General features: G+C 40.6%; 1 protein-coding gene across 3 annotated transcripts in view; it reads right to left on the bottom strand.

Annotated features, from left to right (window-relative positions):
• The window catches only part of UBR5 (ubiquitin protein ligase E3 component n-recognin 5), a 139,010-nt gene extending 113,164 nt beyond the window's left edge, over positions 1–25,846 (bottom strand). For 2 of the 3 annotated variants that reach the window (XM_005215566.5, XM_005215567.5), the window contains exon 1: positions 25,276–25,846. In XM_005215566.5, the coding sequence (XP_005215623.1) occupies positions 25,276–25,337 (62 nt within the window). In that variant the 5' untranslated portion in view covers positions 25,338–25,846. The remainder of the gene's footprint in view (positions 1–25,275) is intronic. The other variant, NM_001192417.1, reaches the window with a different exon arrangement.
• Between the last annotated feature and the right edge of the window lie 301 nt (positions 25,847–26,147).

The following is a 26,147-nucleotide window of genomic DNA, read 5'->3' as shown; positions in this document are numbered from 1 at the left end:
GAAGAATACAAGAAGACAGTTATCTACAAATCAAGAAACAGGCTGTCACCAGAATCTGACCACTATAGCACCCTGGCCTGGGAATTTCAGCCTCCAGAATTGTGAAAAATATTATTAGGTTGGTGCAAAAGTAATTATGGTTTTTGCATTGTGAAATTTGCCATCTGATATTTAAATATATTCTTAATAAATGTGGCTATGTTATATATCATTTTAATGTACATTTCTTTATGTTTTTTGCTAATGACTTATTATTTATTGCTTATATTTATTTTAGACTATGGAAATGTTAAAAAGCAAATTTGAGAGATTTCCTTATTCGAGGAAATGGGACTTATTTCCTTATTCAAAATGGACTGTAAAGCAGCAGAGATAACTTGCAACATCAACAATGCATTTGGCCCAGGAACTGCTAACAAGCATACAGTGCAGTGGTGGTTCAAGAACTTTTGCAAAGAAGACAAGAGCCTTAAAGATGAGGAGGGTAGTTGCCGGCCATCAGAATGTGACAATGACCAATTGAGAGCATCATCGAAGCTGGTCCTCTTACAACAACACGAAAAGTTGCCAAAGAACTCACCATTGTTCATTCTACAGTCATTTGGCATTTGAAGCAAAGTGGAAAGGTAAAAAAGCTCGAAAAGTGGGTGCCTCATGAACTGACCACAAATCAAAAAAAATTGTCATTTTGAAGTGACATCTTCTCTTAGTCTGTGCAACAATGAATCCTATTTCTTAATAGGATTGCGATGTGTGCTGAAAAGTGGATTTTATACGCCAACTGGCGACGACCAGCTTAGTGGCTGGACCAAAAAGAAGCTCCAAAGCAGTTCCCAAAACCAAACTTGCACCAAAAATAAACAGTCATAGACACTGTCTGGTGGTCTGCTGCCTATCTGATCCACTACAGCTTTCTGAATCCTCGCAAAACCACTACATCTGAGATGTATGCTCAGTAAATCAATGAGATGCACACCAAAAACTGCAATCCTGCAGCCAGCACTCATCAACAGAAAGGGCCCAATTCTTCTCCATGACAACACCAGACCACCCATCGCACAACAAAGTAAAACGAATTGGGCTACAAAGTTTTGTCTCATCTGCCACATTCACCTGACCTCTCGCCAACCAACTGCCACTTCCTCAAGCATCTTGACAACTTCTTGCGGGGAAAATGATCGCACAACCAGCAGGATACAGAAAACGCTTTCCAAGAGTTCATCCAATCCTGAGGCATGGATTTTTACACTACAGAAATAAACTTATTTTTCACTGGCAAAAACGTGCTGACTGTAATGGTTCCTATTTTGATTAATCAGGATGTGTTTGTCCCTAGCTATAATGATTTAAAATTTATGGTCCGAAACCCTAATTACCTTTGCACCAACCTAATAAAGGTACCAGTTAATAGTATTTTGTTACAACAGCCCAAGCAGGTTAAGACGACTGGTATGGAGAACCAAGAGTATTCAGAATTAAGTAATTTTCTTGTACAGACTTCTAGTTAAACATGTGTGTACCTCCATCACCTCCTACGACCTCCTAAAATGAAAACAAATGAATGTTAAGATTACAAGGACAACTAGAGAGAAGGCTACAGCACTTAAAAGCAAGAGATGCCAACAAAATCTGGAAAGCAGACAGAGAAGTGGCAAATGACTTAACCAACAAGAGAAGGCTGAAAGCTAAAGTCTCCAGAAGTAGGAGCCGAAAAGGAACAGGTTAACTCTGAGAAATTGGGAGGCACCAGGTACCTCTGAAGCCTGGGGGTGATCCCAAGCAGGAAGTTTGCATAAGGAGCAGTTAAGATCACCACTCTATAAGCAGGAGACTGCCCCTCCTAGACCCTGACAGAACTGTTCTGTACTTAGAGAAATTCAACCAGAATAACAGCCTAGGGATACCAGGCCAGGCAGGTTTAGGCACACTGGAAGCCATAAAAGCTGTCTGCTGAAATGTGGAGTCTACCAGTCCCCAGACCACAATGCTCGCAGCCATGCTCTTACCTTTCAGGATTCCCTTCCCTAGAAGCTGGCCCAAAGGGAGAAAAAAGAATCTTCAGCATAATATAAAACAAAAAGTCAAAGCGATAGACAACAAAGGAGAAACGATAAATAAATCAGAGTGGCAACAGAGGGGTCAAACATCCAACTCTTAGGAGTTTAAAAAAAAAAAAAAGAAAAATGAGAAAATGGATGAGAGAAAAATGTGTGACAAAATTTCCTAGAACTACATGATAGGAACTTCCAGAATAAAGGCACCTACCAAGTGTCTGGGGCCCAAAATACAATGAATGAGAAGAGGACCTACTACGAAGAGGCACATCAGTATGAAATTTCTCAGCACCATAAACTGAGAAAGCTTTTATGGGGGGGACAGGGGGGATGGAGGTAGGTCATGTAAAAGGATTAGGAGTCAAAATAGTACTGAACTCCTCAAAATGAACCCTGGAGGACTGGAGGCTATGTGACAATGAAGCACCGCCTTCAAAATTTTGAAGAAAAATTATTCCCAGCCAGAAATTTTATACCTAGCAAATAATAGTGAGGACAAAACTTAAATGTGCTTTCAACTAAATATAGTAACAAAATGGCACACCAAAGACAGAAAAGGGATAAGCTTTTAAAAACTAACTTTTAAAACAAACTATCAAAACTAGATCCAAAAATCTTAAAATTTCACCAAAACAGTTAACTAAGTTAGAAACAAAAGCAATTTACCCTCTCCTGTCTTTTGGGATACAGAAGTATGCAGACTCACTTGTCCAACCAACTTCACAGCAGTGGATAGAAAAGTAAAGGTACTATTTGTGTTTAAAAAGTATACGTGCCACTTGAAACATCTTTAAATATTCTGAAGATTACTGAATGTCCACAGAGACAGAGGCTGGGATGAGGGAGAAGGGCAGGTAACAGAGAAAAGACCAACAGCAAGTAAAGAAATGATGTGTGTGTGCTGGGGGTGTCTGTGTGCGCTGGATGTGTGTGTGTGTGTGAGTGTGTGTGTGTGTGTGTGTGAACAGAACTCCTAGGGACAAAATTTTCTTTTTAAAAATCTAAGGGACGCTCTATTGAGCTTGTGGAGGAGTTTCTTGCATGCTCTCCCTGAAGCCAGCAAGTTTAAAGGGCCTTGACCCTGATTTTTCAAACTCTATTAATGGTGTCTCAAGTTATTGGCTTGGCCACAGTCTATAAAGTGGTCAAGCCGGAAAAACCTAACCACAACAATCAGAACTTAAAAGCCTGACCTTTAAACTAAATCAAAATTTTTGATCTGAAATACTAGAAAAGACTTGAGTCCCTCAACACATCCAGTAAATAATATAAACCATAAATTCACTTCCACGATGGTAAAGTTTACTTACACACTGAACCAACAGGGTACCATAGCATACAATCTGCTTAGTACAGAGCCTGGTGCAAAATATTAAAGGCTCCTGCTCTTTTTGCTGGCATTACCACTTCTGACTGAAAGAAAGAAAAGGAGCTGGGAAAGAAAAGGAACTGCTAGGTAACTGGTGAAAAAGGAATTTGGGGCGCCAGAGCCACTGGTAGGCAGTACCACTGTGAAGAGGGCTTCCCCAGTGGCTCAGTGGTAAAGAATCTGCCTGCAATGCAGGAGATACAGGTTCAATCCCTGGTCAGGAAGATCCCCTGGAGTAGGAAATGGCAACCCACTCCAGTATTCTTACTGGGAAATCCCATGAACAGAGGAACCTGGCGGGCCAAAGTCCACAGGATCGGCAAAAAGTCTAACACAACTGAGCGACTGAGCACACGTGCACCACTTCAAAGACAGCAAAGAATGACTCCAAATATCGACCACTGTACCCCATTAAAAAACACTGAAAGACATCTGAAATAGATCTTGTAACTAATACAAAAGACCAACTAGACCAACTGAAGCTCAGGGATGAAACTGTACTTCTTAGCTTAACTGTACTGCAAAAATCATGTGAATCCACAGCATCTATTAAAATCCTGGTTATCTCAACATTTCCAAATTACATTTAGAATTACCTCTGTCTTACCCAGTTATATATCAAGCAGCTACATAAAGTGTAATTAAGATACCATGGCCCAGTGGACACTTTGTTTGACTTTTCCAGAACTTCCTATCAGTTCTACTCAATTTAGCAATTAATCATTTATTGCTTTGTCTCTAATACTGCTGTCCTACTTTTTACATTTCTATTTTTTTAATGACACAGTAATCTCCTTAATGATAAAAATCTGTGACTTAGCTTTTGCACATCTGGGTATTTAGTACATTGCAGATATCACACAGATTGACTAAAGATACTAGCATATTACACAAAAGCAGAGACTAACTGTTCACAACACTTCTCAGCCAAACAACACACAAAGGATGGAAACGATTTACCGTCACTATGGTAATGATTCTAATGTGTCCCCAGTCCACCATCTCACACCCTAGTGTGTCCAGATGGACAAAGGAACAAAAGCTGACTCAACAGGAACCAGCATACTGGCTTCAGAAATGAACAACAGTCCTAGTTTCAACACTTAACTGAACACGGACACGATCTGTCACTTGATGGCCCTCGTTCCTCCATGAAACCCCAGGCAGAGGGAAGAAAAGACACAGGAGGAAGAGCCTACATCCTCTGCAAACAGATCAAGATCTCAAAGCCATGAAAAAGCTGCATTCATGCAGGCACAAGATAACATTAATGTACTGCCTTCAAATGCTGGAGCACAGTCCTTTACTATAACACTGATTTTATCTACAAATGTTAACTTCAGATCACAAAACCCATGAGCCTCTGCAGCAGACTCTGTTAATGGGCCTTAATAAGGAAGGGCCTGTGCTCAGAGACCTACCACCCCACAGCTGTGCAGCCTGAGAGCCACGCTCAAACGCCTTCAGCGCAAACTGCCTCTGCAACAGCGCTGCCAGGCTGCCGACATCTCAGAGCTGCTAAACGAGATGATGTTTCCAAAATGCAGTGCTTCACACATGATAAGGAGTAACAATGCTAAAAATGTTTAAAATGAACAAAGTGCATAATTTTCCAAGTCCGAGATCAGCTTCTAAACATTACATAATTCTAACCCAGAAAGTTACAATCCTCAATTCCCATAACGGGGCCTCCACAAAACAAGGATTTCTCATTATAACTTCAGATTTTACCAGTGCTCACTTTAGTTATAAAGCTGTGTGTACTATAAAATTCACTGTTCATTGGGGTTTTTAGTAGCCCTAAATGTAAAAAAGATTCAGTAAAAATGTATCTCAGAGCATGATTAAGAAAAAGTTTCTCTCTGATATAACATGATAAAAATTAATTTTTTAGCCACTGCTTTTTTTAATCATGGCTTGCAGGAAGTCCAAAATATGATTCAACTCAAACTGACACTTCACTGACATTTCCTACCACCTTTCTCATCTAAAACTTCCACCCACTCTCCTCCATGCTTTTAGTCCTGGGAAGGCCCTTAGAAACTGTCCACCCCACATCTTCATTTTATAATGACAACAATAAAGCCTCTTCTGGCTAGAAACAGTAAAAAACAACAAAAGCTACTGCAGGCACAAAAATAAGATGCAGGGTCTTTCTTTTTCACATTCACACAAAAGACGATGCAATTTCATCATATATTCCATTTAATAAAAACTGCAAAACACCATGTAAAATGATACATGACCAATATCACTTTAAAACTGACCACAAATAATACACCTAATAACAAGATTTATTTCTTACAAATTTTACATGCAAATAGATGTCACCTTCATATTAACCTTACTGGTAGCCTACATTTATGCCAACAATAACCCTACCCAAAAGACTTAGAACTCTCCTCTGGAACTGTCTGTAAAGCTTCTTTTAAATGCCACTAACTAGGCGGTAGCTAGTACAAGGCCTGGTATGGAGTAGGTATGCAAATAAATGATAATTAAAATAGATTCTGCAGCAATACCTAGTCATTTCAAGACAGACGTGCCTCTGGATATAGAAAAACATTCAGTCCTAAAGCTGACTAATCAAAGGGATGGTAAAGCTGAGTAGTTTCTGTCCCAAGAAATTTCTGTTTCACAGGAAATACCCACTGCATTTGAGCAGTCATAGTGAACAACTTATCACTGGCCCACATTTCAATCTTTAAGTCTCAGGACACAGCAAATGTTTCACATTTCCTAAACAAACCACCTGACTCTAAGTGGAATACCAGTATTCTGGCCTAGAGAATTCCATGGACTGGGGTCACAAAGAGTTGGACAAGACTGAGCGACTTTCACTTTCACTTTCAGTGAGGTCAAAGAAATACATTTCCCTTGGTTCCCCTAATGATTCTGACTTGGATGTTTCTGGAGCGAGATCTATGGTATTGAGCTGTTTAACTGTCTACTTTAATACTTCGGTCTGGAAATATTATGTGCACTAGTAGTTACTGCTGCCATAAAATGCATTATGTCCAGCACAATAAATATCAAATCTTCACTGTTTCTGTTGTCAAATACATGGTATCAATCTTTCCTAAAACTCCATTGTACCCAAATCTCCTCCTGAACAATTACACTTTACTATTAGTTTATCATTGTTTTTAATGGTTGTGGTAGTCTTTTAAAAAAAAATCCGTAAGTTCTTTGGTATTCATGCCATCAAGAGGTGAAGTCTAATCCTTCTCCCAAATATGGGCCTTATGATTTGTTTCTTGAACAAACATCTGGGCTGAAGAAATACTGCATGACTGCTAAGGCTATGTCAGGAAAGGGCATTCTAGCCTGGCTCTCTGTCTTCTGGGACACATGTCTGTTAAACTTTGCGCTACCTGGTAGACCTCACAAAGGTAGAGATGCCTGAGAAACATCAGCATTTCACATCCCAGCCATCTGAATCTTCTAGAGGATTCCAGCTACCATCTGACAGCAGCTGCATAAATCTAGTTAAGAACCACCTAGCTGAGTACTGTCAATCACCAGAAATAATAATAAGTGAGTACTGTTTCACACCATTAAGTTTGGAGTGATTATACAATAAAAAACCAGAATGATGGTCAAAAGAAATCTCAGCATTTTCTTTGGTCCTAGTTCCACTAGTATATGAATAAAGCCTCATTTTTTATTCATCTCTGATAATCTTCCTACCAATTTCCTTTAACTGTGCCAAGTTTAAAAACCAAAACTTTATATACCTAAACCTGTGAACTTTCTTAAATGTTTATATCACCTATCTTATTTACAAATCTATTTAACCTTAGACTCACCTGAATAGTAAATCTTTTCTCAAATGCCAATCTTTACATAATATCAATAGAAATTCTATACTTCTATATACTCTAGTAACTAATACAACATTGACGAGCCAACTCTTCTGTCAATCACCCAGTAACATATACTGACAGAATGGTCTCATGTCCTCATTCCTTCAGTTCAGAGACCACATAAGGAAACAGAAGTGGACAAGGCCAAAACCTTCACCATCTGCTGATCTCTTATTAAAGTGGTCTCCAAAAACCCCTGCAAGTTTTACAACTGCACAACGCCCACATCTTTTGAAGTCAAGCTGGTGCTCATCATAGGATGTTACCTGACAAACAACATGTAATCCAATGCAAGACATGTGCAGAGTGAAACTGCAAATCTTGCAAATACGCATGATTCCATCAGATCTACAGAAAGCAACACTGAGAAATTCATTAAAATACAGACTGCTGACAAATGAAAATTATATACACAGACCAATTAAAAGTTCATAAAAATTGGAAACAATGACACAACTATAAACGGAATAATTTTAGTATTTCAATAATTAAGTGCAGCCCTTGGAAAAATCACAATTTTTTTTTTAAAATGACTCCATGACAAAATTCAAATGAAGCCAATACAATGCGTGGGCCCTGACTGAATTCTGGTTTGAAAAAACTAAGCTAACTAAGCATACAGACATTTTAAAGACAAGTGGAGAAAAGCTAAGGTATGAAGGAATCTTCCAATACAATGCGTGGGCCCTGACTGAATTCTGGTTTGAAAAAACTAAGCTAACTAAGCATACAGACATTTTAAAGACAAGTGGAGAAAAGCTAAGGTATGAAGGAATCTTTGTTAATTTTCTAAAGTGAGAATGATGGCTGTACAGAAGAAGGCGCATGCTGTTGGTGATGCAAGTCCACCATGTATTTGAAGTTAAAAAAAGCACCAGGATGACTGCAACTTCTAAACAGCTCAACAAAGTCATTTATATATACATGTGTATTCTGCAAATATGGAAAAAATAATTACCAAAACAACAATTACTGAATGGATAAGGTAAAAACTCCCTGTTACCTTCTTTCAATTTTTCTGCATATCTGAAAATGTTTACAATAGAATGTTGGGTGGGAAAAAGAATATCCGCCTCACCAAAATTACATACACATATAGAGTCAAGACTTCCTCACTGAAGGAAGGTCTCCTCCTACATGAAAAGAAATATGGGGGGAGGGTGGAGGAAGGGGGTGTCAAGTGAAGTTATAATGTGGTATCTTTCAATGTTACTAAAACAGTACATTCAAAAAATCCATACACTAAATTCATTCCTTATTCTAGAGACTGGAATATAGTTCTAAACTAATTTCTATTAAAATAAAGTACTTTATTTTGCTTACTTTTGAAGTTCAGATTAATTTAACAAAAATATGTACTAACATATGTCAAGCACTAGGAATGCAGAGACCACAATCAGCCTGTCTTCGAAGAGATGATCACTCAGCTCCCCTGATGCCACTCACAGGCTCAAACTGAAGGAAGGACAATTTAAAGAGTGGTTCTGCAGGATAATGAGAATGTTTAAGAAACCATTTAGGGATACCGCAAAGAGTAATTTGGTGGGCTTTCCCATCATTCCTGATTACATTTTTAACAGAAATACATTTCAAACAGATGTGACATATGGAAATTAAACACCACAAATTTCAAAAGAAGTGTTTCATAACTAATAACTCAAAAAGTACATCACTAAAATGTAAGCTCCTCAAGGGCAAGAATTTTGGCCTCTTTAGTTCACTGATACAGCCCAAGTATCTGGCCCAAAACAAGCCCTCAGTACATATTTGTTGACTAATAATGAACGAATGAATGAACTGAAGTTGAATTTCTTTTCATGTTCATTTAAATTATGGTGAAACTTCTGGTCAATTTACTAGGAGGAAAAAAGTGCTTAACTTTTTTATCACAATGTTTTTGCCTGTCTTCTCCCTGGGTGAAATCTGAATATAAAATGGAAATGGTAAGCTTTAGCCCAAAATCCAAAAGTCTTTCAACACATACAACTTCTTTGAGACATGGCTGTGAGTAAATATTCTGTAAACTCAAGTCAGAAATTATGTCCATGTATCTGATGTCATATATAGGACATAATACATATTATATGACATAACATATATGTCATATATTAATGGCTCTGTTCAATATCAAAGTTCAAAACTTTTAAAAATAATTATTTGTAGAATCATTCCTCAGTTTTATACAAAGAAATTATACTTCATGTAAGAAGTTTCTAAAGAAAAAACTAGTGAAATTTCCTGCTTTACATGAATAGCTAACTAAAACACTTTCCTAGGGATTTATTCTTTTTCTATTATTAAAATAATATATACTCACACAGAAGTATATAAAATACTAAAACATATTAAAGAGACATCAAAAGCAACCATTCATAACCCATAAACAAGCACACTGTCTTTTTCTTTCACCAGTTCTTATGAAACTTTTATCTTTTAACCTGGTTAAGACCATGAACTGTTTAACACAGAAAAATGTAGTCTTTTATTTATCTCAGTGATATTATTGGTCCGTTCACAGGATTTTCCCAACAGCATTAAGGCATTTGAACTAAACCATCTATCCAAGCTTGTTTGTTCCCGTTAACACTAACAAATACTAACAACTTGGCTGGAGAGAGGTTTAAGGATGCTATTTGTAGCCATGAAATCAAGCAGCTGGCCAAAACTAGGATGGAATTCACACCCTTAACTGCACTGAACTGGTTTAGTTGCTCTATGTCTAACCCACTACATACATATAAGAAAACTATTCAACTGATGTAAAACCCTATATATGATCATTCTCTCACCTTAGGGGCTTCACATATGCTGTTCCTTCCACCTAGGAAGCTCTTCTAGTCCTCCAGGCCCTACCCTACATCACACATCTCCCCACCAGCTCCTCAGCCTACACCATCTTCAGAATCCTGTCCTCCTGTTAAACATTTCTTCTTCCAATAAGATTTCCTTCTTTGCAAGACTGGGCTATGTGCCTTTGGTGAGGAATCTTTTACTTCATCTTTCCCCGTATTATCATACTGCACTCTAATGGCCTGTCTTTACAAAAGACTAAGTTCTACCACCATATACCCAAGGTTAGAACTAGCATGTAGCAGAAGCCCCACAAAATCTGCTGAATTAAACGATAAGATACTATTTAATGGCACACATGTGCAAACATACACAGTGTATACATATTAATATTTAATTGCATATGTGCATATATATATATACACACGCTAAATGGTGTGCATGTGTGTATATATATACTAACAGGTATGTGTGTATCAGAAAAATAAGTTACTTCCCATGCCCATTCCAAGAAGAAAATAAAAAGCAATAAAGCTGAATTACTGTAGCATCTAGTCTGCCACTTCACTAATCATCTGGGCATGCTAGCACTCAATTCCCTCAGCTGTAAAATATGAAAATCCTAAAATCCTCCTTGATGTAAAATTTTGAACATCTCAAAAATGACTTTCTACTCAGCAAAGTCAAGTAGACTTGTAATCTACTCAAGTCAAAAGGGAGGATCAATTATTAGAGCCTACCATAGCATGATAATAGGTACCCTAGAAAACAGAAGATAAATTCCCACTGAGCACTTAAAAGGTTAGCAGGACTGCTCAAACATCCTCCCCAAAGAGAAAAGCCTCAACCCACCCCAAACCAAAGGTGAGCAAACACTCCCAAGCCCAGGAGGTATATGCCATCAATGAGCTTTTGCTTTATCACACTTTATTTCAAATAACTTTTTGCTATCCAGAACCTTCTCCCATTAAGTTTATATGGAAAGTATAATGAAAAGATAACATAATTTTATACTAATTAAATTTACTCATGTCAAATCAAATACAAGAGCCCTATCAGTTAAAAAATTGAGGGGAATAAAAAACAAAACAGAAGAGTTGGGTTGATTTTGAAGAGATCCACTCCAGTTAAACAAACAAGGTGTTCAGAGTTTAGAATGTCCACTGCTTCTAAATAGAGGCTTCCCAGGTGGCTCAGTGGGTAAAGTATCCACCTGCAATGCAATGCAGGAGACCTGGGTTTGATCCCTGAGTTGGGAAGCTCCCCTGGAGGAATGGCAACTCATTCCAGCCTTCTTGCCTGGAAAATCCCACGGACAGAGGAGCCCAGAAGGCCGCAGTGCACAGGGTCACAAAGAGTCAGACACGACTGAAACAACTGAGCATTGCTTTTAGATACCCATTAGAATGAATTCAAAGAACAGAACAGAAGGTCTGAGGCAGGAAATAAAAATCAAATCTTAGAAGAGCAAAGCTGACCAATACATATTAAATACAATTCATAAAACAGTATCTAAAGGCCAACAACCACACAGACTCAGAGAGATGAACTTTCAGACGTCACATACATCCATCCCCTCATCTTACAAGTGAGTAAACTAAAACTCACTGTAAGGAAATGACTTGCCCAAGATTACATGACTGATAATAGAAGAACCAAATGTCTCCTGACTCCAAATTTAGTGTCTTCTCAGTTTTCAGAACTCCTTCCCCATCAGGGCCTGCCTACCAAACACAAAGTCTTTCAGAGACACATAACACTGTAACAACTGTAATACTTGATAATGAATGTCATTATCACAAAACAAACCTTCTGAAAACAGATAAAAATTAGAAAACTTAAAAGATTCAGAAATGCATTTTTGATTTTCATCTCATCTTGGGATCTTAAATCCCGTATGAAATGCAAAACCCGTAAAACTGATCACAAGTATCTAGACCCATAAATCTTAAAATATTCATTGGCAGTGTACTACATGAAATTGTCATTTTAAATGACAGTAACAATGAAAGCATCAGAGAACACCAGGTTGCATTTTGAAGTTTCTCTGTGCTCCGACACTGCTCTCCTGGCAGCATTCAAGGCAGCCACTCCAGTACTCTTGCCTGGGAAATGTCATGGACAGAGGAGCCTGGAGGGCTACAGTCCATGGAGTTGCAAAGAGTCAGGAACAACTTAGCAACCAAGCCCAGCCTGTGTAGGCATAAACAGAAAGGAGCACAGACTCCCCACATAAGCTCTTCAAGCATCCCCTAGACCCTCCCTGCCACTTTCCAATATCTCTTCCACAACTAAATCAAAGCACTAGAAACTTGTTTTCACACCCCAGCGGGCCATTAATCTCTTATGTTTTTATCCCTAGACAGATCTTTTGCAAACAAAAAGCAAAGGAACGACAACAACTGATTAAAAAAAAAAAAACAAAACCCACTGTCTGTATGTAAACTGTTCTCAAAACAATTCAACAGTTCTGGACTACTATTGAAACTCTGATTATCAGTATCAAATACAGACATCTATGATGAACCTCTGGTTGCTACTGGCATCTTCAATGACTATAAATGAAAACTCTTTAGGCTCAAGAGAATGGAGGTAAGAGGATGAACCAGTACCCACACCCTGAAACCTTGTCTTCAAAGCCTTTTGCAAGCACCAGGTTAAATCATCAGATCCTTCTTCTCTGTCACTTACAGTCTCCCTTAGCACTTAATTCTTTATTTACAGGCCTGTTTCCCCATTAAACTGAAAGCTCCAAGAGGGCAGAGGCCATCATCTTTGCATCACAATGTACATAATTTAGTTGAGAAAACAGTCACTGAATTGAGCAAAAGAGTAAAATTTTCCCACTTTGCCTCTTTATTTTTTCCATTTATCAACAAAATTTAAGTAAAAGAAACCATGGACAACCTTAGACCCACAGTTCTTTCTTCCTCTGAGCCATTCTACAATACAAAAATCCTTTTCCCTACCACAATCCTAAGAGCACAGAAACTGGAGCAGAAAAATCCTAATAATCTGGTCCAATTCTCTCATTTTACAAATGAGAGTTACAGCATTTATTAATGGTCACACACCCAATTAGTATCAGACACACACGCAAACCAACAAATCCCCAACCGCTTCCTCCAATTTATATCCCATTATCACTGTATCAAAAACAGACTGACTGCCTACTGTGTGTGTGTGTTAGCCACTCAATCGTGTCCAACTCTTTGCAACCCCAGGGACTGCAGCCCTCCAGGCTCCTCTAGCCATGGGACTCTTTAGGCAAGAATACTGGAGTAGCCATTCCCTTCTCTAGGCAACCTTCCCAACCCAGGGACAGAACCAAAGACTCCTGCACAGCTGGCAGACTACCGTCTGGGCCACCAGAGAAGCCCTGATTGCCTACTATATATCCCATCAATTCAAAATCATCCAAGAATACCAAGTTTTCTTTATGTTTGTGTCTTCTAATCTATATTTTCTTAACAGACAAAGACTTCTTAAAAGTGCATATGCAGAAAATACATCTTCCCATTTCTAGTACTTTGACAAGGATGTGAAAAATACTTGGCACAATCAAGATGTTACCATTGGGAGAAGCTGGGTTATGAGTACATGGGTCCTTTTCTGCATTATTTTTTCAACTACTTGTGAGTCTATAATTATTTCAAAGTAAAAACTTAAAAATAAATTAACAAACATGGCCCACCTACCTGATGCCACTCCAGGACCCACTAACCTATCACTTCACTCTTCTACAAACTTTCCCAAAAGAGCCAGAAAAAGTTCCAAATGCTTCTCAACCCAAATTCCAGGAAGGGTTGGTGCAGCTACCCCAAGCCTAGCACAACATTTGAGAAGCACACAAACATTTACTGAACAAGGGAAACTCACCTAACATTGTTCTCGACTCTGCCGGCAACACACAGCAAATATTGACACGGGGCAAACTCTTCTGTCAGTCTTTCATAGTTTGCTACTCGCCTGTGGATCAGTGTCACTCCCCTAACCAAGACTGTAAGCCTATGAGCACTGACATGCATTTTTAAAAAGCTACCCTCTCAGTGTCTCTCAGTTCTGGGGAAGACCTGATTTTTATGTAACTTATTTCAAATTTTTTAAATTTCATTTGTAAAAACAGAAAAACAAATAAGAATTACTCTAGCCTCAGACAGACGGCTAGAGAGCCTACAGTCTGATGGAGAAAGGATGGCTGGGGCAGTGAGGAACGGGCAAGTTTGGCCCTATTTGCTGTCGTCATTGTTGTTTAGTCGCCAAGTCGTGTGGGACTCTGCGACCCCACGGACTGCAGCACACTAGGCTTCCTTCTCCTTCACTACCTCCTAAAGTATTATCAAACTCATGTCAATTGAGCCGATGATGCTATCTAATCATCTCATCTTCTGCCAGCCTCTTCTCCTCCTGCCTTCAATCTTTCCCAGCATCAGGGTCTTTTCCAATGAGTATTCTCTTCACACCAGGTGGCCAAAGTATTAAAGAGTTTTAGCTTCAGCATCAGTCCTTCCAATGAATATTCAGGGTTGATTTCCTTTAGGACTGACTGGTTTTGCTGTCATTGATGAATTTTAAAACAAAGAAATATGGGTAAGAGCCTTTTATACCAGGATCTTCACACCTTTTGTTCCTGATGATGGCAGTCTATTTAGACACTATGAGAAACACTGCTTTAAATCAAAAAACCTCTTAATCAGAAAAGGCTACCACAGTAAATGTTTTTACTACAATCTGGTTAGGTTATATTACTTACAAAACTTCAACACTATTGCCAGAAAAATTTTCCATTAAAAAAAAAGATTTTAAATATATCACCCTCAAAAATAAATGCTATCACCTCTCAAAAATATCAGTTGAATTTACAAAAAAAAAAAAAAAGATTGAATCTTCATGTCAACTGAAAGCTTTTTACATTTCCAAAGAGACTTCTGAGGAATCAAGAGACCCTGGAGAAGAAAAGCAAAAGACCAACTGGCCTAGAATCCCTGCCATTCCACAGGGTTTTATGAAACCAAAGTCATTCTGGATGGTATGGGAAGGCTGCTAACCACACACTGACTGGAATCAGGTGTTGTATTTCTTTTTCAGTATCTCTCTGCTCTCCGAAGTGGCAGAAAGATGAGCAACTGCCAACAAAATCAGCCCCCATGTCATCTCTGACCTGCACACCATGGGTCGCCAACCTCCCCTATAGAAGACAGCCATTCCTGGTTCTGTGTCCCCTCGGCAGTGACAGAAACCCAACAGAAAATCAGTAGAAACATGTGGCAGCAATTTGGATTCATCCCTGCTGGCAACTGCAAGAAGCAAAGAAAAAGTAGTTCCTAGAGGGCAATGGCACCCCATTCCAGTACTCTTGCCTGGAAAATCCCATGGATGGAGGAGCCTGGTAGTCTGCAGTCCATGGGGTCGCTAGGGTCGGACACGACTGAGCAACTTCGCTTTCACTTTTCACTTTCAGGCATTGGAGAAGGAGATGGCGGCCCTCTCCAGTATTCTTGCCTGGAGAATCCCAGGGACAGGGGAGCCTGGTGGGCTGCCATCTATGGGGTCGCACAGAGTTGGACACGACTGAAGCGACTTAGCAGTAGCAGTAGCAGTAGCAGTATACTCTCCTAAAGAACCACCATAGCAATGGTCCACAGCATCCAAGGACTCCCTCACTGTTCACAGCATCCAAGGATTCCCTCCCCCCTCAATATTCTTGATCTATAATTATCACAACACCTGATAAGCAGAAAAATGCAGTTACTTAAGGAAAACACCCAGGGACTTCTCAAAGATGAAGTTTAAAAATGAAAAAGTTTAAAGTGAAGTTTAAAAATTACTAAAAATATAAGCATACGAAGAGAATGAATGTTTAAACTAGATTTGCACAGACCCACACAAAAATCACCTGTCTGGTGCTTCCCTTAAAGTTTCCATATGCAGATGATGACACAGAGCAACAACTTGACTACTTCAAATTCCTTTGGACAGGAAGCAAAGTCACTCCCACAATGGAAGAATGTAGACAGTGAACTATACAAGTTCATATACTCCTCCCCTCAAAGCTTTTCATATAAAACCCTATTTTCATCACTGAGACATCAAAATAACCCTACCATATTATCTCTGCTCTTTTGACATTCTTCATCAAGTTAACTTCCTGATCTCAAATTTGGCTTTTGCTAAAAGCTTACAAAAACCCATCATCCTCCACTTTTCACATCACAGCAGCAGGCTGTTTCTCCACAGGAAAACACTCAGGTGAACCTCCACCAGGCCTCTGAGAAAGTCTTAGAGCAGGTCATAAAGAGCTACACCACCTTGTCATATGAATTCTGGAATGGCATATTCATGCTGGGGCAGAGCCAGTTTCTTGAAATGGTAGTTTCTCAATACTTTTCCTTTTATACTAAAAAAAATGGGGCCTGAACTGATGAGAAAGGAATCTATCTATTCATTCAATTCACAGTGCTCCCTAGACTGGACACTGTCATAATCTTTATAACTAGTGATCTAGAATACCACTATTACTAATGAAATTCCAAACTATATAATCTCTTTTATATATGTGTATGTGTATATATATACATATATATATATATACATACACACACATATATACATTAACATGAAAATTTGCTATCAAGAAAAACGTACGTTTGAGTAGCTTTTTCCTAATGCAGCATGATCACAACTATATTTTAAAAGAAAAATCTATGTATAGGAAAAAAGAGACCAGAAAGTCACCAAAATACTACCAGTGATGGCACTCCTGCTAGACTTTATAAACTGATTGTGTTTTCTGAATCTTGTGTAAAAATGCTTTTTATAATTTATTTATTTTAATTGGAGGCTAATTACTTTACAATATTGTAGTGAGAATGCTTTTTAATAGTAAGGAATTTTTGAAAACTATTAACAGTCAAAAACTTGAAAACAGCTCAAATTTCCATCAACTAGAAAACAGATAACAATATAGTGATTATCCAAACAATGAAATACTACTACCACAATTAATGTGGCATCTGGTCCCATCATTTCACGGCAAATAGATGGGGAATAAATGGAAACAGTGAGACTTTATTTTCTTGGGCTCCAAAATCACTGTGGACAGTGACTGCAGCCATGAAACTAAAAGACACTTGCTCCTTGGAAGGAAAACTATGACAAACCTAGATAGTGTATTGAAAAGCAGAGACATCACTTTGCCAACAAAGGTGTGTACAGTCAAAGCTGTGGTTTTTCCAGTAGTCATGTAATGAATGTGAGAGTTGGACCATAAAGAAGGCTGAGCACCAAAGAATCGATGCTTTCAAACTGTGGTCCTGGAGGAAGACTCTTGAGTCCCTTAGACTGCAAAAAGATCAAACCAGTCAATACTAAAGGAAATCAGTCCTGAATATTCACTGGAAGGACTGATACTAAAGCTCCAATACTTTGGCCACCTGATACGAAGGAAGAGCCAACTCATTGGAAAAGACCCTCATGCTAGGAAAGATTAAAGGCAGGAGGAGAATGGGATGACAGAGGATGAAATGGTTGGATGGCACTACTGACTCAAATGGATATGCATTTGAGCCATCTCCAGGAGATAATGAAGACAGGGAAGCCTGGTGTGATGCAATCCATGGGGTCCCAGTCAGACATGACTTGGTGACTAAACAACAACAAACATAATTAACAAAAGAAAAAAAAACTGTTACATGTGCTAAGGAAAAGTCACCAGACACATGATCCCTATTCCATGAAATTCTAAAAAAGGCAAAATTATAGTGAGAGAAAGAAGAATAGCTGTTTTTCAGGAGCGTGGTGAATAGCTGTTTTTCAGAAGGGGCTCAAAAAGCAAAAGGGCACCAGGGAACTTTTGGGATCATGAAAACGTTCTGTATCTTGATTGTAATCATGGTTACACAACCATACACATTTGTCAAAACTCAAACTGTACACTAAAAATGGGTGAATTTTATTGTATGTAAGTTAAACTTCAATAAAGCTGAGTTACAAACTAAATAAGAATAAATAAAGTTGAAAACATTTTATTAAGGTGAATGATACCATTGGAAACTGAACAAATAACATCACTTTGCTGTTTAAGCTTATATTTTTATTTACACATGAAGTAACATTAATTTGTAATGCTTTACTCAATATCCTGGAAAAAATGAGGATATCAGAAACCAGTTACCTAAGAATTTATCATATTTCTCATTTTGAAGGAGTTTATTACCACTATAGTGATCTTATCAAGGAAATAATATAAAATATGATCTCACGAGAGAATAATTTCTAATAGCCAAATTCAATTTACCAGTAATCTTACCTCTATGAAAGTGTTAGTCACTGAGTTGTGTCCAACTCTTTGTGATCTCATGGACTGTAGCACACCAGGCTCCTCTGCCCATGGCGTTCTCCAGGCAAGAATACTGGAGTGGGTTGCTATGCCCTTCTCCAGGGGATCTTCCTGACCCAGGAACAGAATCTGGGTCTCCCACATCACGGGCAGATTCTTTACTATCTGAGCCACCAGGAAGTCTTACCTCTATATTAAGTTAGAAGAATGTTGTAAACTTTTCACATGACTTATGCCTCAATGTGCCCCACTTTCAAGAACTCTGTCTTTCCATCATTATTATAAGCAACTTGCTGATCAAATGTTATCCCACTACAGGTTAAAGATGTGACAACATCTGTCAGGAATATTTCCAATGTAATCTTGCCTATCCATCTAAGGCTATTATCCAAACAAACTTCTCTTAAGAACGTCAAATTTTATAACATGTTAAAATTTAATTAGTTCTATTATGTAAAATTGCAAAACGGTCAATCATCAAAAATAAGCTTTCATGTAACAACAGGAAAAATCTAAACAGACTGAACTCTGAGATTAAGATAATATTTTTAAAGCTTTCAACTTTGAGATATATAATGAAAGTATATCAAATAAATGATCTGAGGGAAAGGAATAAAGAGGGAAGAGACTTGAAATCAGATTGGCCATGAGTAGGTAACTGTTGAAATGGGTGCTCACTATACCATCCTCTTTACTTTTGTATTTGCTTTAAAGTTTCCATAATAAAAAGCTTTAAAATAATTTTCAGAATAAAACTTAAAAACCAATTATAAAAACAAATCAACATTTCAAAATTACAGTGAGCCAGGAGGCAGGCTGTTGTCATTTGCTCAGAATGCCAAGGTGTCAAAATGACAGAAACACAGACTATAATTAGAGTTTGTTTTCTTAACTAGAAATACAGTTGGCCCTGTGTCTCCAAGGGGTATTGGTTCCAAGAGCCCCGGCAGGTACCAAAACCCTTGGTTGCTTAAGTCCCTTTATAAAATAACTAGTATAAATAGTTAGCACTTGGTATCTGTGGATATGAAGGGCCTAGTGTATGTATGATGAAAATGGGGCATAAAGACATAAGTACATTCTCCTGTAACATAAAATTACTCCCCTCAATACACTCTGCAAGATCTACTTACATGTAATTTGACACAGTCCTCGGTGACTAAACTTTCCTTTAAAGACTATTTCCTAAATAATGTTAATTGTTAAGGAAAAATCCTGACCTTTCCTAAAGTTCATCCCATTATTCCTAGTTGTACTCCTGTGTACTATGTAATTGCCTTCCCAAGTATCTGTTTACTCCTAGACGTACAATTTAGTCACTGAGTTTTTGATTTATAAAACTAATCTTCCCTTGTTTGTCTTCATTTTCAATTTTTTGTTTGGCTATTCCATACCCTGTCTTTAATCTTACTTTCCTTAAACAACTTAATCATTTTAGTGAGGCTTGCCTGGACTTTCCCAGTAAAGTCACTCTAGTATTATTGTTTCTAGGTAACTATCTCAATAATCATATAGTCAGATTTCCCACTGGTTTGGTGACGTGATTTTTTTTGGTGTAGCACAATGAAACTGTAGGCAGCTTTCAGCTATTATAACCTCTACCCACCACAATCTTTGTTCAGCTCCACATAAACCCAGGCCTCTTTTCTGGATCCTACTGAAGGGATGAGGATATGCCCGAGTCTATAAAACCCAACAGTTCCTAATAAAAATAAGATGCACTTACTAAATGCCAGGTATTGTGCAAAAAGCTCTTTCTGTGTCAACCCTGCCCAACAGAATTTGCAGTGATCATGGCACTGTTCTGTATCTGCACTGTCCAATACCGTGCCACTAGCTACATGTGGGCACAGAGCACTTGAAATGTGGTTACTGTTACAGTTCCACAGTAACTTGTTAATTTTATTTCAACTAATTTCAATTTAAGTAAGTCATGTCTTGAGACTAACTTATATTGCTTGAATTTTTCATAAATCTCCCTTTAGTTTTATATCTGTATATATTCAAGATGATCTATGATAGAGTTTCTGAACCTCACCACAACTGACATCATGGACAGGTTCATACTTTACTGTGGGGCTGTCCTGTGCATCACAGGGTGTTGAGCACCACCTCTGATGTCTACCCAACTAGAGGCCAGTAACAATGCCCCAACTGGGACAATCAAAAAACGTCTCCAAACACAGCCAAACATCCCCAGGGGGGCAAAAACTACACCCAGTTGAGAACCACTGGTCTAAGACTAACAGTCTGGATTCTGTACTCAATGCTAAGGTATTCTAGTGCAATTCCTCTAGTTCCTATTTTTCTATTTGGAAACCAGGCAAAATGTAAAAGCAATAAAAAGTAACTATCTCTTTATAATATTTTCCACAGAACCTATATTATAATATTGTGCTTTCCCACCTGCTATCTCAACTATTCTTCACCAACCAGCGTACTATACCTGATTTAGAAACTGAGTCTGAAGGGGGTGGGGAGGAGCGACAGGGAGTGAGACTGTAAGTGCTTGAACGACTCGCCTACCACAACATAGTTAATAACTAGCAGGGCTGAGACAAACCAGATTTAGGAATTCCTAATTTTAAACTCCTATCTACACTACCTTATTCTGTAGCCTTATAGCATCTAAAGGAGGAGCTCCTCGGAGAAAAACATTTTTGATATAACAGTCTCAACCCCGATTGTTTCTGGTCACACAGCACATTATAATGCCTAAGAACAAAGTTCACAGGAAAATTCCACATCCAGACCAACAACGTGAACTGGGTTTCAGTGTAGTCAACCTGCATCCCAAAGAGTAATTCAAGACAGGGACTAGCCTCAGGGACACATATCACCTTAAAAGGCCTCTCCTAACCTAGTACTAGGAAAGCGTTAAGAGGTTCCGGGCTCTGACAAAAGGCCTAAATCAATTTGAAGCACAGGAGGGAGGAGTTGAGGAGAAGGGGAAATCAAAACTCTAAGACAGGTGGCTGCACAAAGGCTGGGACACCTCAGAAAGCAGAGATTTCCTAGAATACAGGCCATGTGGGACAGTGAAGAGACCTAGACTTCAAAAATCAAAGATCCATCATGTGGCCCTCATCTGTCAGTACCCTGGATAAATTCTGTAAACTTAGGCCTGGTTTTCCAGCACATCTGTGAAAAGACTGGTCTACTGACTTCTTCCGCACCCCAGGGTTTGGTGAGTTGCACTTCCAGCTCTCCTCTCAATCTCAAAATGCAGTACCATGTTCTTGGTATGGTTTTTACTACTGATATTTCTTGAGATGTTTTAAGCAGGAACATAGCACTAACTCAAGGAATTCACTAGAAAGAAAATCAAAATGTCACACAAGTATCTGAGCACTGAGTGGTTTCAATTCCATACAAAGAATATTTGCTGAGGGGCCAGCTCTCTGCACCAGGGACCTTGTAATCATTCTGGAAATCCACAACCAACATCCCAGGCTCTCGGACTGCCTAGCCATCCCCACCTGTATTCTACTACTGCATTATTTGACTCCCAGGGCCAATAATTAAAAGATTTTAACCCAATATACCAAGACTGTCACAGAAATGCATGAGTGCATGCTTAATCATGTCCAACTCTTTTGCAACCCCATGGACTGTAACCCATCAGGCTCCTCTGTCCATGGGATTTCCCAGGCAAGAATACTGGAGTGGGTTGCCATTTCCTTCTCCAGAGGATCTTCCCAATCCAGGGTTCGAACTCATGTCTCCTTCATTGGCAGGATTCTTTACTGCTGGGAAGCCCATCATAAAAATAACAAGTATAAAAACAGAGGAAACGCACTCCAGTATTCCTGCCTGGGAAATCCATAGATAAGAGAGACTGGTGAGCTACAGTCCATGGAGCGGCAGAGTCAGACTTGACTTTAGAGACTAAACAATTTTTAGCTTTAGCTTTTTTGCCTCCACATCACCCTATTAGTATCATTCTGCCATTTGTTTTGTTTTGCCTGCTTCTTTTATTCCTCCTGCTAAAAATGAAAAAAAAAAACCACAAAGGGAAAAAAATCAGATTTTTTTTTAATACTGAGTACATTTTAAACGCTGACATCACATTTCTACACTAAACAAAATATATGACTTTTAATAGGATGCAGCCATTTTAAATAGAAAACTTTATTTGTACAGCAAAATATTGGTGTTTTGAGGCATTTTGACTAAGCAATTTATTTTCAATACCATGCTGCCAGTCCAATCTTACTGCTTTTCAGGTAAATACTAAAGTATATGTATTTATAGATTTTTTTTTCACTGAAACTATCAATTATCATTTCATTTGTGACTATCTTTTCTATTACCAAAACTTTCTTTAAACCTTGGTAGATTTTTTTCTAAAGGCAAAAATTTTCTGGGCTCATTCTAGTTAAGTTAAAAGGTTCCAGAAAGAGTCTAGTGTGGAAAAAGATTTCCCTTAAACAATGCAGCAATGGGTTGATCTATTATTTTCCAACTAGGTATGCAAACAGGATCTTCTTCTGAAGGGGAGACACAGAAGAGCTCCACAAGTCAACTACTTCAAAACTGGAAAGCATGACTATCTCAAATGCTGCTTTCACAAAACAGACCAGACATTTTACTGCTACTAGATACAACTACAGGTTCCTAAAATTTTATCTAAGCTATTTTTTTAAATATCTACACACATTATTGATGCACATATTTTACGATCCCATTTTCGGAACCGCCTGTCTTTATTTCTCATGAAAGTTGAAGATGATCCAAATAGTCTCAATATTGTATACTGAGAGTACAGGAGTCAAAGCTGATTATTTGTTTACACCAAGAATGAAAAAAGAAAAAGTACCTTTAAAAAGGATACATGTAAATTTCTAGACTAACTGAAAGAGGAATGCTCAAAAATTATTCAAAGTGCCTAACAAAACCGCAAAATAGGTTTTGGCATGCACGATCAATTGAGTAAGTTAGTTTGGATTCCTGGTATATGAAGTTAGGATTAGTATAAAAAATACACTGTACTTCTCTCCTGGTGCAATGTAACAAGCTGCCCTACAAGCATGGCCAACTGGGTTCTATGAATGACAGGCAGTACAGCTATCCTCACTACAAGCCTGGTTCTAAAATTTACCCAAAAAAAAAAAACCAAACTTTATGTAAAAGTCTTAACAAAAGATTTGTAATGAAATAAAATCGGAGTAAGACTGCATTATAAATGACTTGAAACTTATTTTCGTACTTAAAAGAACTATGTGACCACTCCAAATTAGTATTTTAAGAAAGTATTCCAAAAGTTTTACAAACATGTTAAATACAATATGGCTACAACAGCAAAGATTAGACAAATCCGAACCCAATGCCAGAAACCAAGCCTCCAGCTTCCCTGATTGAAAGGCTGTCCGCCCCACCTGAGGCGGTTAGATACCCCGAGACAGAGGCCAGTATCTCAGCAGCAAGTTAGGCCTCTTCCTCCCTCGGGGAAGTGCATGACAAACAGGGCTTCATGCAATTTATGTCACCCGGTCACTTAGCAAAAATCATATCTAACTTCTAAAAGTGGGCCCTGACGGCCTTCTATATTTACGAGGAATAGAGAGTAGCGAAAGTTTTGGGGTAGAAACTTAAAATGCCCCACTTTCTGACCCTGTAAAACATTTAACCCTCATTAGATCTGAGTCCTAGCTTCTCAGCCTTGCCTAATGGAGGTCTCCCTCAACCTCTTCGGAATCTGTTTTGCAACAGTGAAGGAACTTTTCCTGCTTTATCTCAGTTCCCTGAGAGCATGCGGCCTTGCAATTCAATATCCTAAACTGGCAGGGAACGGTGGAGGAGGGAAGGGGAGGAATCCGGAGTCAAAACAGCCTCCTTATGAAAGACCAAAAAAAAAAAAAAGAAAGAAATCATAATTCCTCCTCCGCCCACAGCAAAACCCATCCCAGAAATTTACAGCGTGTTAAGAAAAGCAGCACTGAGAACTGCAAACGTAAGAGTTTTCCTTTGACTCTACGCACGGTTTTCAGCTGTCAAATTACAACTCAGGAAAACACTATCATTAGAATAAAAAAAGGAAACAAAAAAGCTCTCACCACAGGGACTGGGAAGCAGGAGCTGCCAGCACCGTTTCGAGAGAAAACAGAGCAAAGGGAACCCAATCCACTTCCCTCCCCGCCCCCCACCCTCGCCTAAATTCATCCCCTCCTCGGACCGGCAAGCCTCACTGCAGGGGCTCAAATTTAATAATAACAATAATCATGGCGCTTCCTCCCTCCCGCCACCCCACCCGCGATCTGCAGGGAATCAGCTTCTCCCACCCGGGTCCCCCGACCCCACCCCGCCCCGCCTCCCCTCCCCCCGGGAGCTCCAGGCCCCCGCCGGTCCGACCACCCCACCGGACACAGCTCCCGGGGGCCCGGGCGAACCCAGCCTACCCCGGGGCCCCTCGCCCGGCTTCTCCGCTTCCCTCTTTTTTTTTTTTTTTTCAACCTCCACCATCCCCCATCCGCATTGTCTGTCTCAATTCAACTTTGACTAATATGGATTCCTCGGGCCTGGCCCGGGCGGTGATGAAGCTCCCCCCACAGGGAGCTGGATACCCACCCGCCGCCCCCACCGAGTTCAACGCGGCTCCTGCGTGGAGGCGGGGGGACCGGGGGGCGTTAGAGGGTGCAGTGCGCTTCCCCGTCCACAGCTCGCTTCCCCCCACACCCCCCGACCCCGCGGCCCCGGCCCTTGGGACCAGAAGTTTGCCCCGGAAGGGGCCTAGCCGGGGGGCAGTGAGGACCCCCGCCCTCCCCCACCGGCCGCCGGTCCGGCGCGGCCCCGTGGGGGAGGGGAGGGCGGGGAGGCGCCCCTCCCCCCGCCGCCCGGCCCGCCCGCCGGCCCTATTACCTGTCATTGAGCTGGTCCTCGGTGCCCGGCAGCGGGTGAACCACGAAATGGATGGACGTCATGGTGCTTCCTTCTCGTCGTCCTCTCGAGGACGGCCCCCTCCCGCTCGGCTCCCCCCACCCCCGAACCCCTTCCCCTCGTCAAAACCCACAGCCACAGCCGCCGCCGCCTCCCGGTCCCCAAATGAGAGAAGCAAATGCGCAGGGGCCGCCGCCGCCGCCGCCGCCTCCCTGCCGGGCGTGTGTCCGCGGCGCGGAGGTCCGGCGGGGCGGGCAGGAGGGCGGATCAACACGCCACCCCGCTCCCTCAGCGACAGCGCGCAGGAGTGCGAGGCCGGCGGCCGGGACCCGGGGCGCGTCGCCGCTGCCGCCGCCACCGGCAGCCGGACGTCGGGAGAGGGGCCCGACTGAGGAGGGGAGGGGGACGGGCTGCGGGCTGTGGGGCCGGTGTGTGGTCCCGGCGGCGGACGGGGTCCGGACTAAGGAGGTGGGGAGGGAAATGAGCCCGCTCGGCGCGTCACTGGCGAGAAGAAGCCGCCGCCGCCAGCGCCGCCGCCGCCATCTTCACTTCTGCCCCAGTTTCTCCGTCTCGCAGGCTCCGCTCCCGAGCGGCGGGGGAGGGGCGAACGGGAGGAGGAGAAGGAGGGAGGGAGGAGACCGGCAGGCGGGGGGCACGGCCGCGAGGGGGCGGGGCTCCGGGAAACGGGCGGCGAGGCCCTGCCGATTGGGCGGCTCAGCCACGGCGCTGTAAGGCGCGCGCCGATTGGGCCGTTCGGCTCCAGAGCCCGGCCCCCCCCTCCCCCCACCGGGGGGGGGGTGGGCTCGCTCCCGAGTGAGTGTTCCGGAGAGCACGTGTTCGGGACAGATGAGGCG

This window comes from Bos taurus, chromosome 14, assembly GCF_002263795.3.
Source record: "Bos taurus isolate L1 Dominette 01449 registration number 42190680 breed Hereford chromosome 14, ARS-UCD2.0, whole genome shotgun sequence".
Taxonomy (NCBI): domain Eukaryota; kingdom Metazoa; phylum Chordata; class Mammalia; order Artiodactyla; family Bovidae; genus Bos; species Bos taurus.
This window is presented reverse-complemented; position numbering and strand designations above follow the sequence as displayed.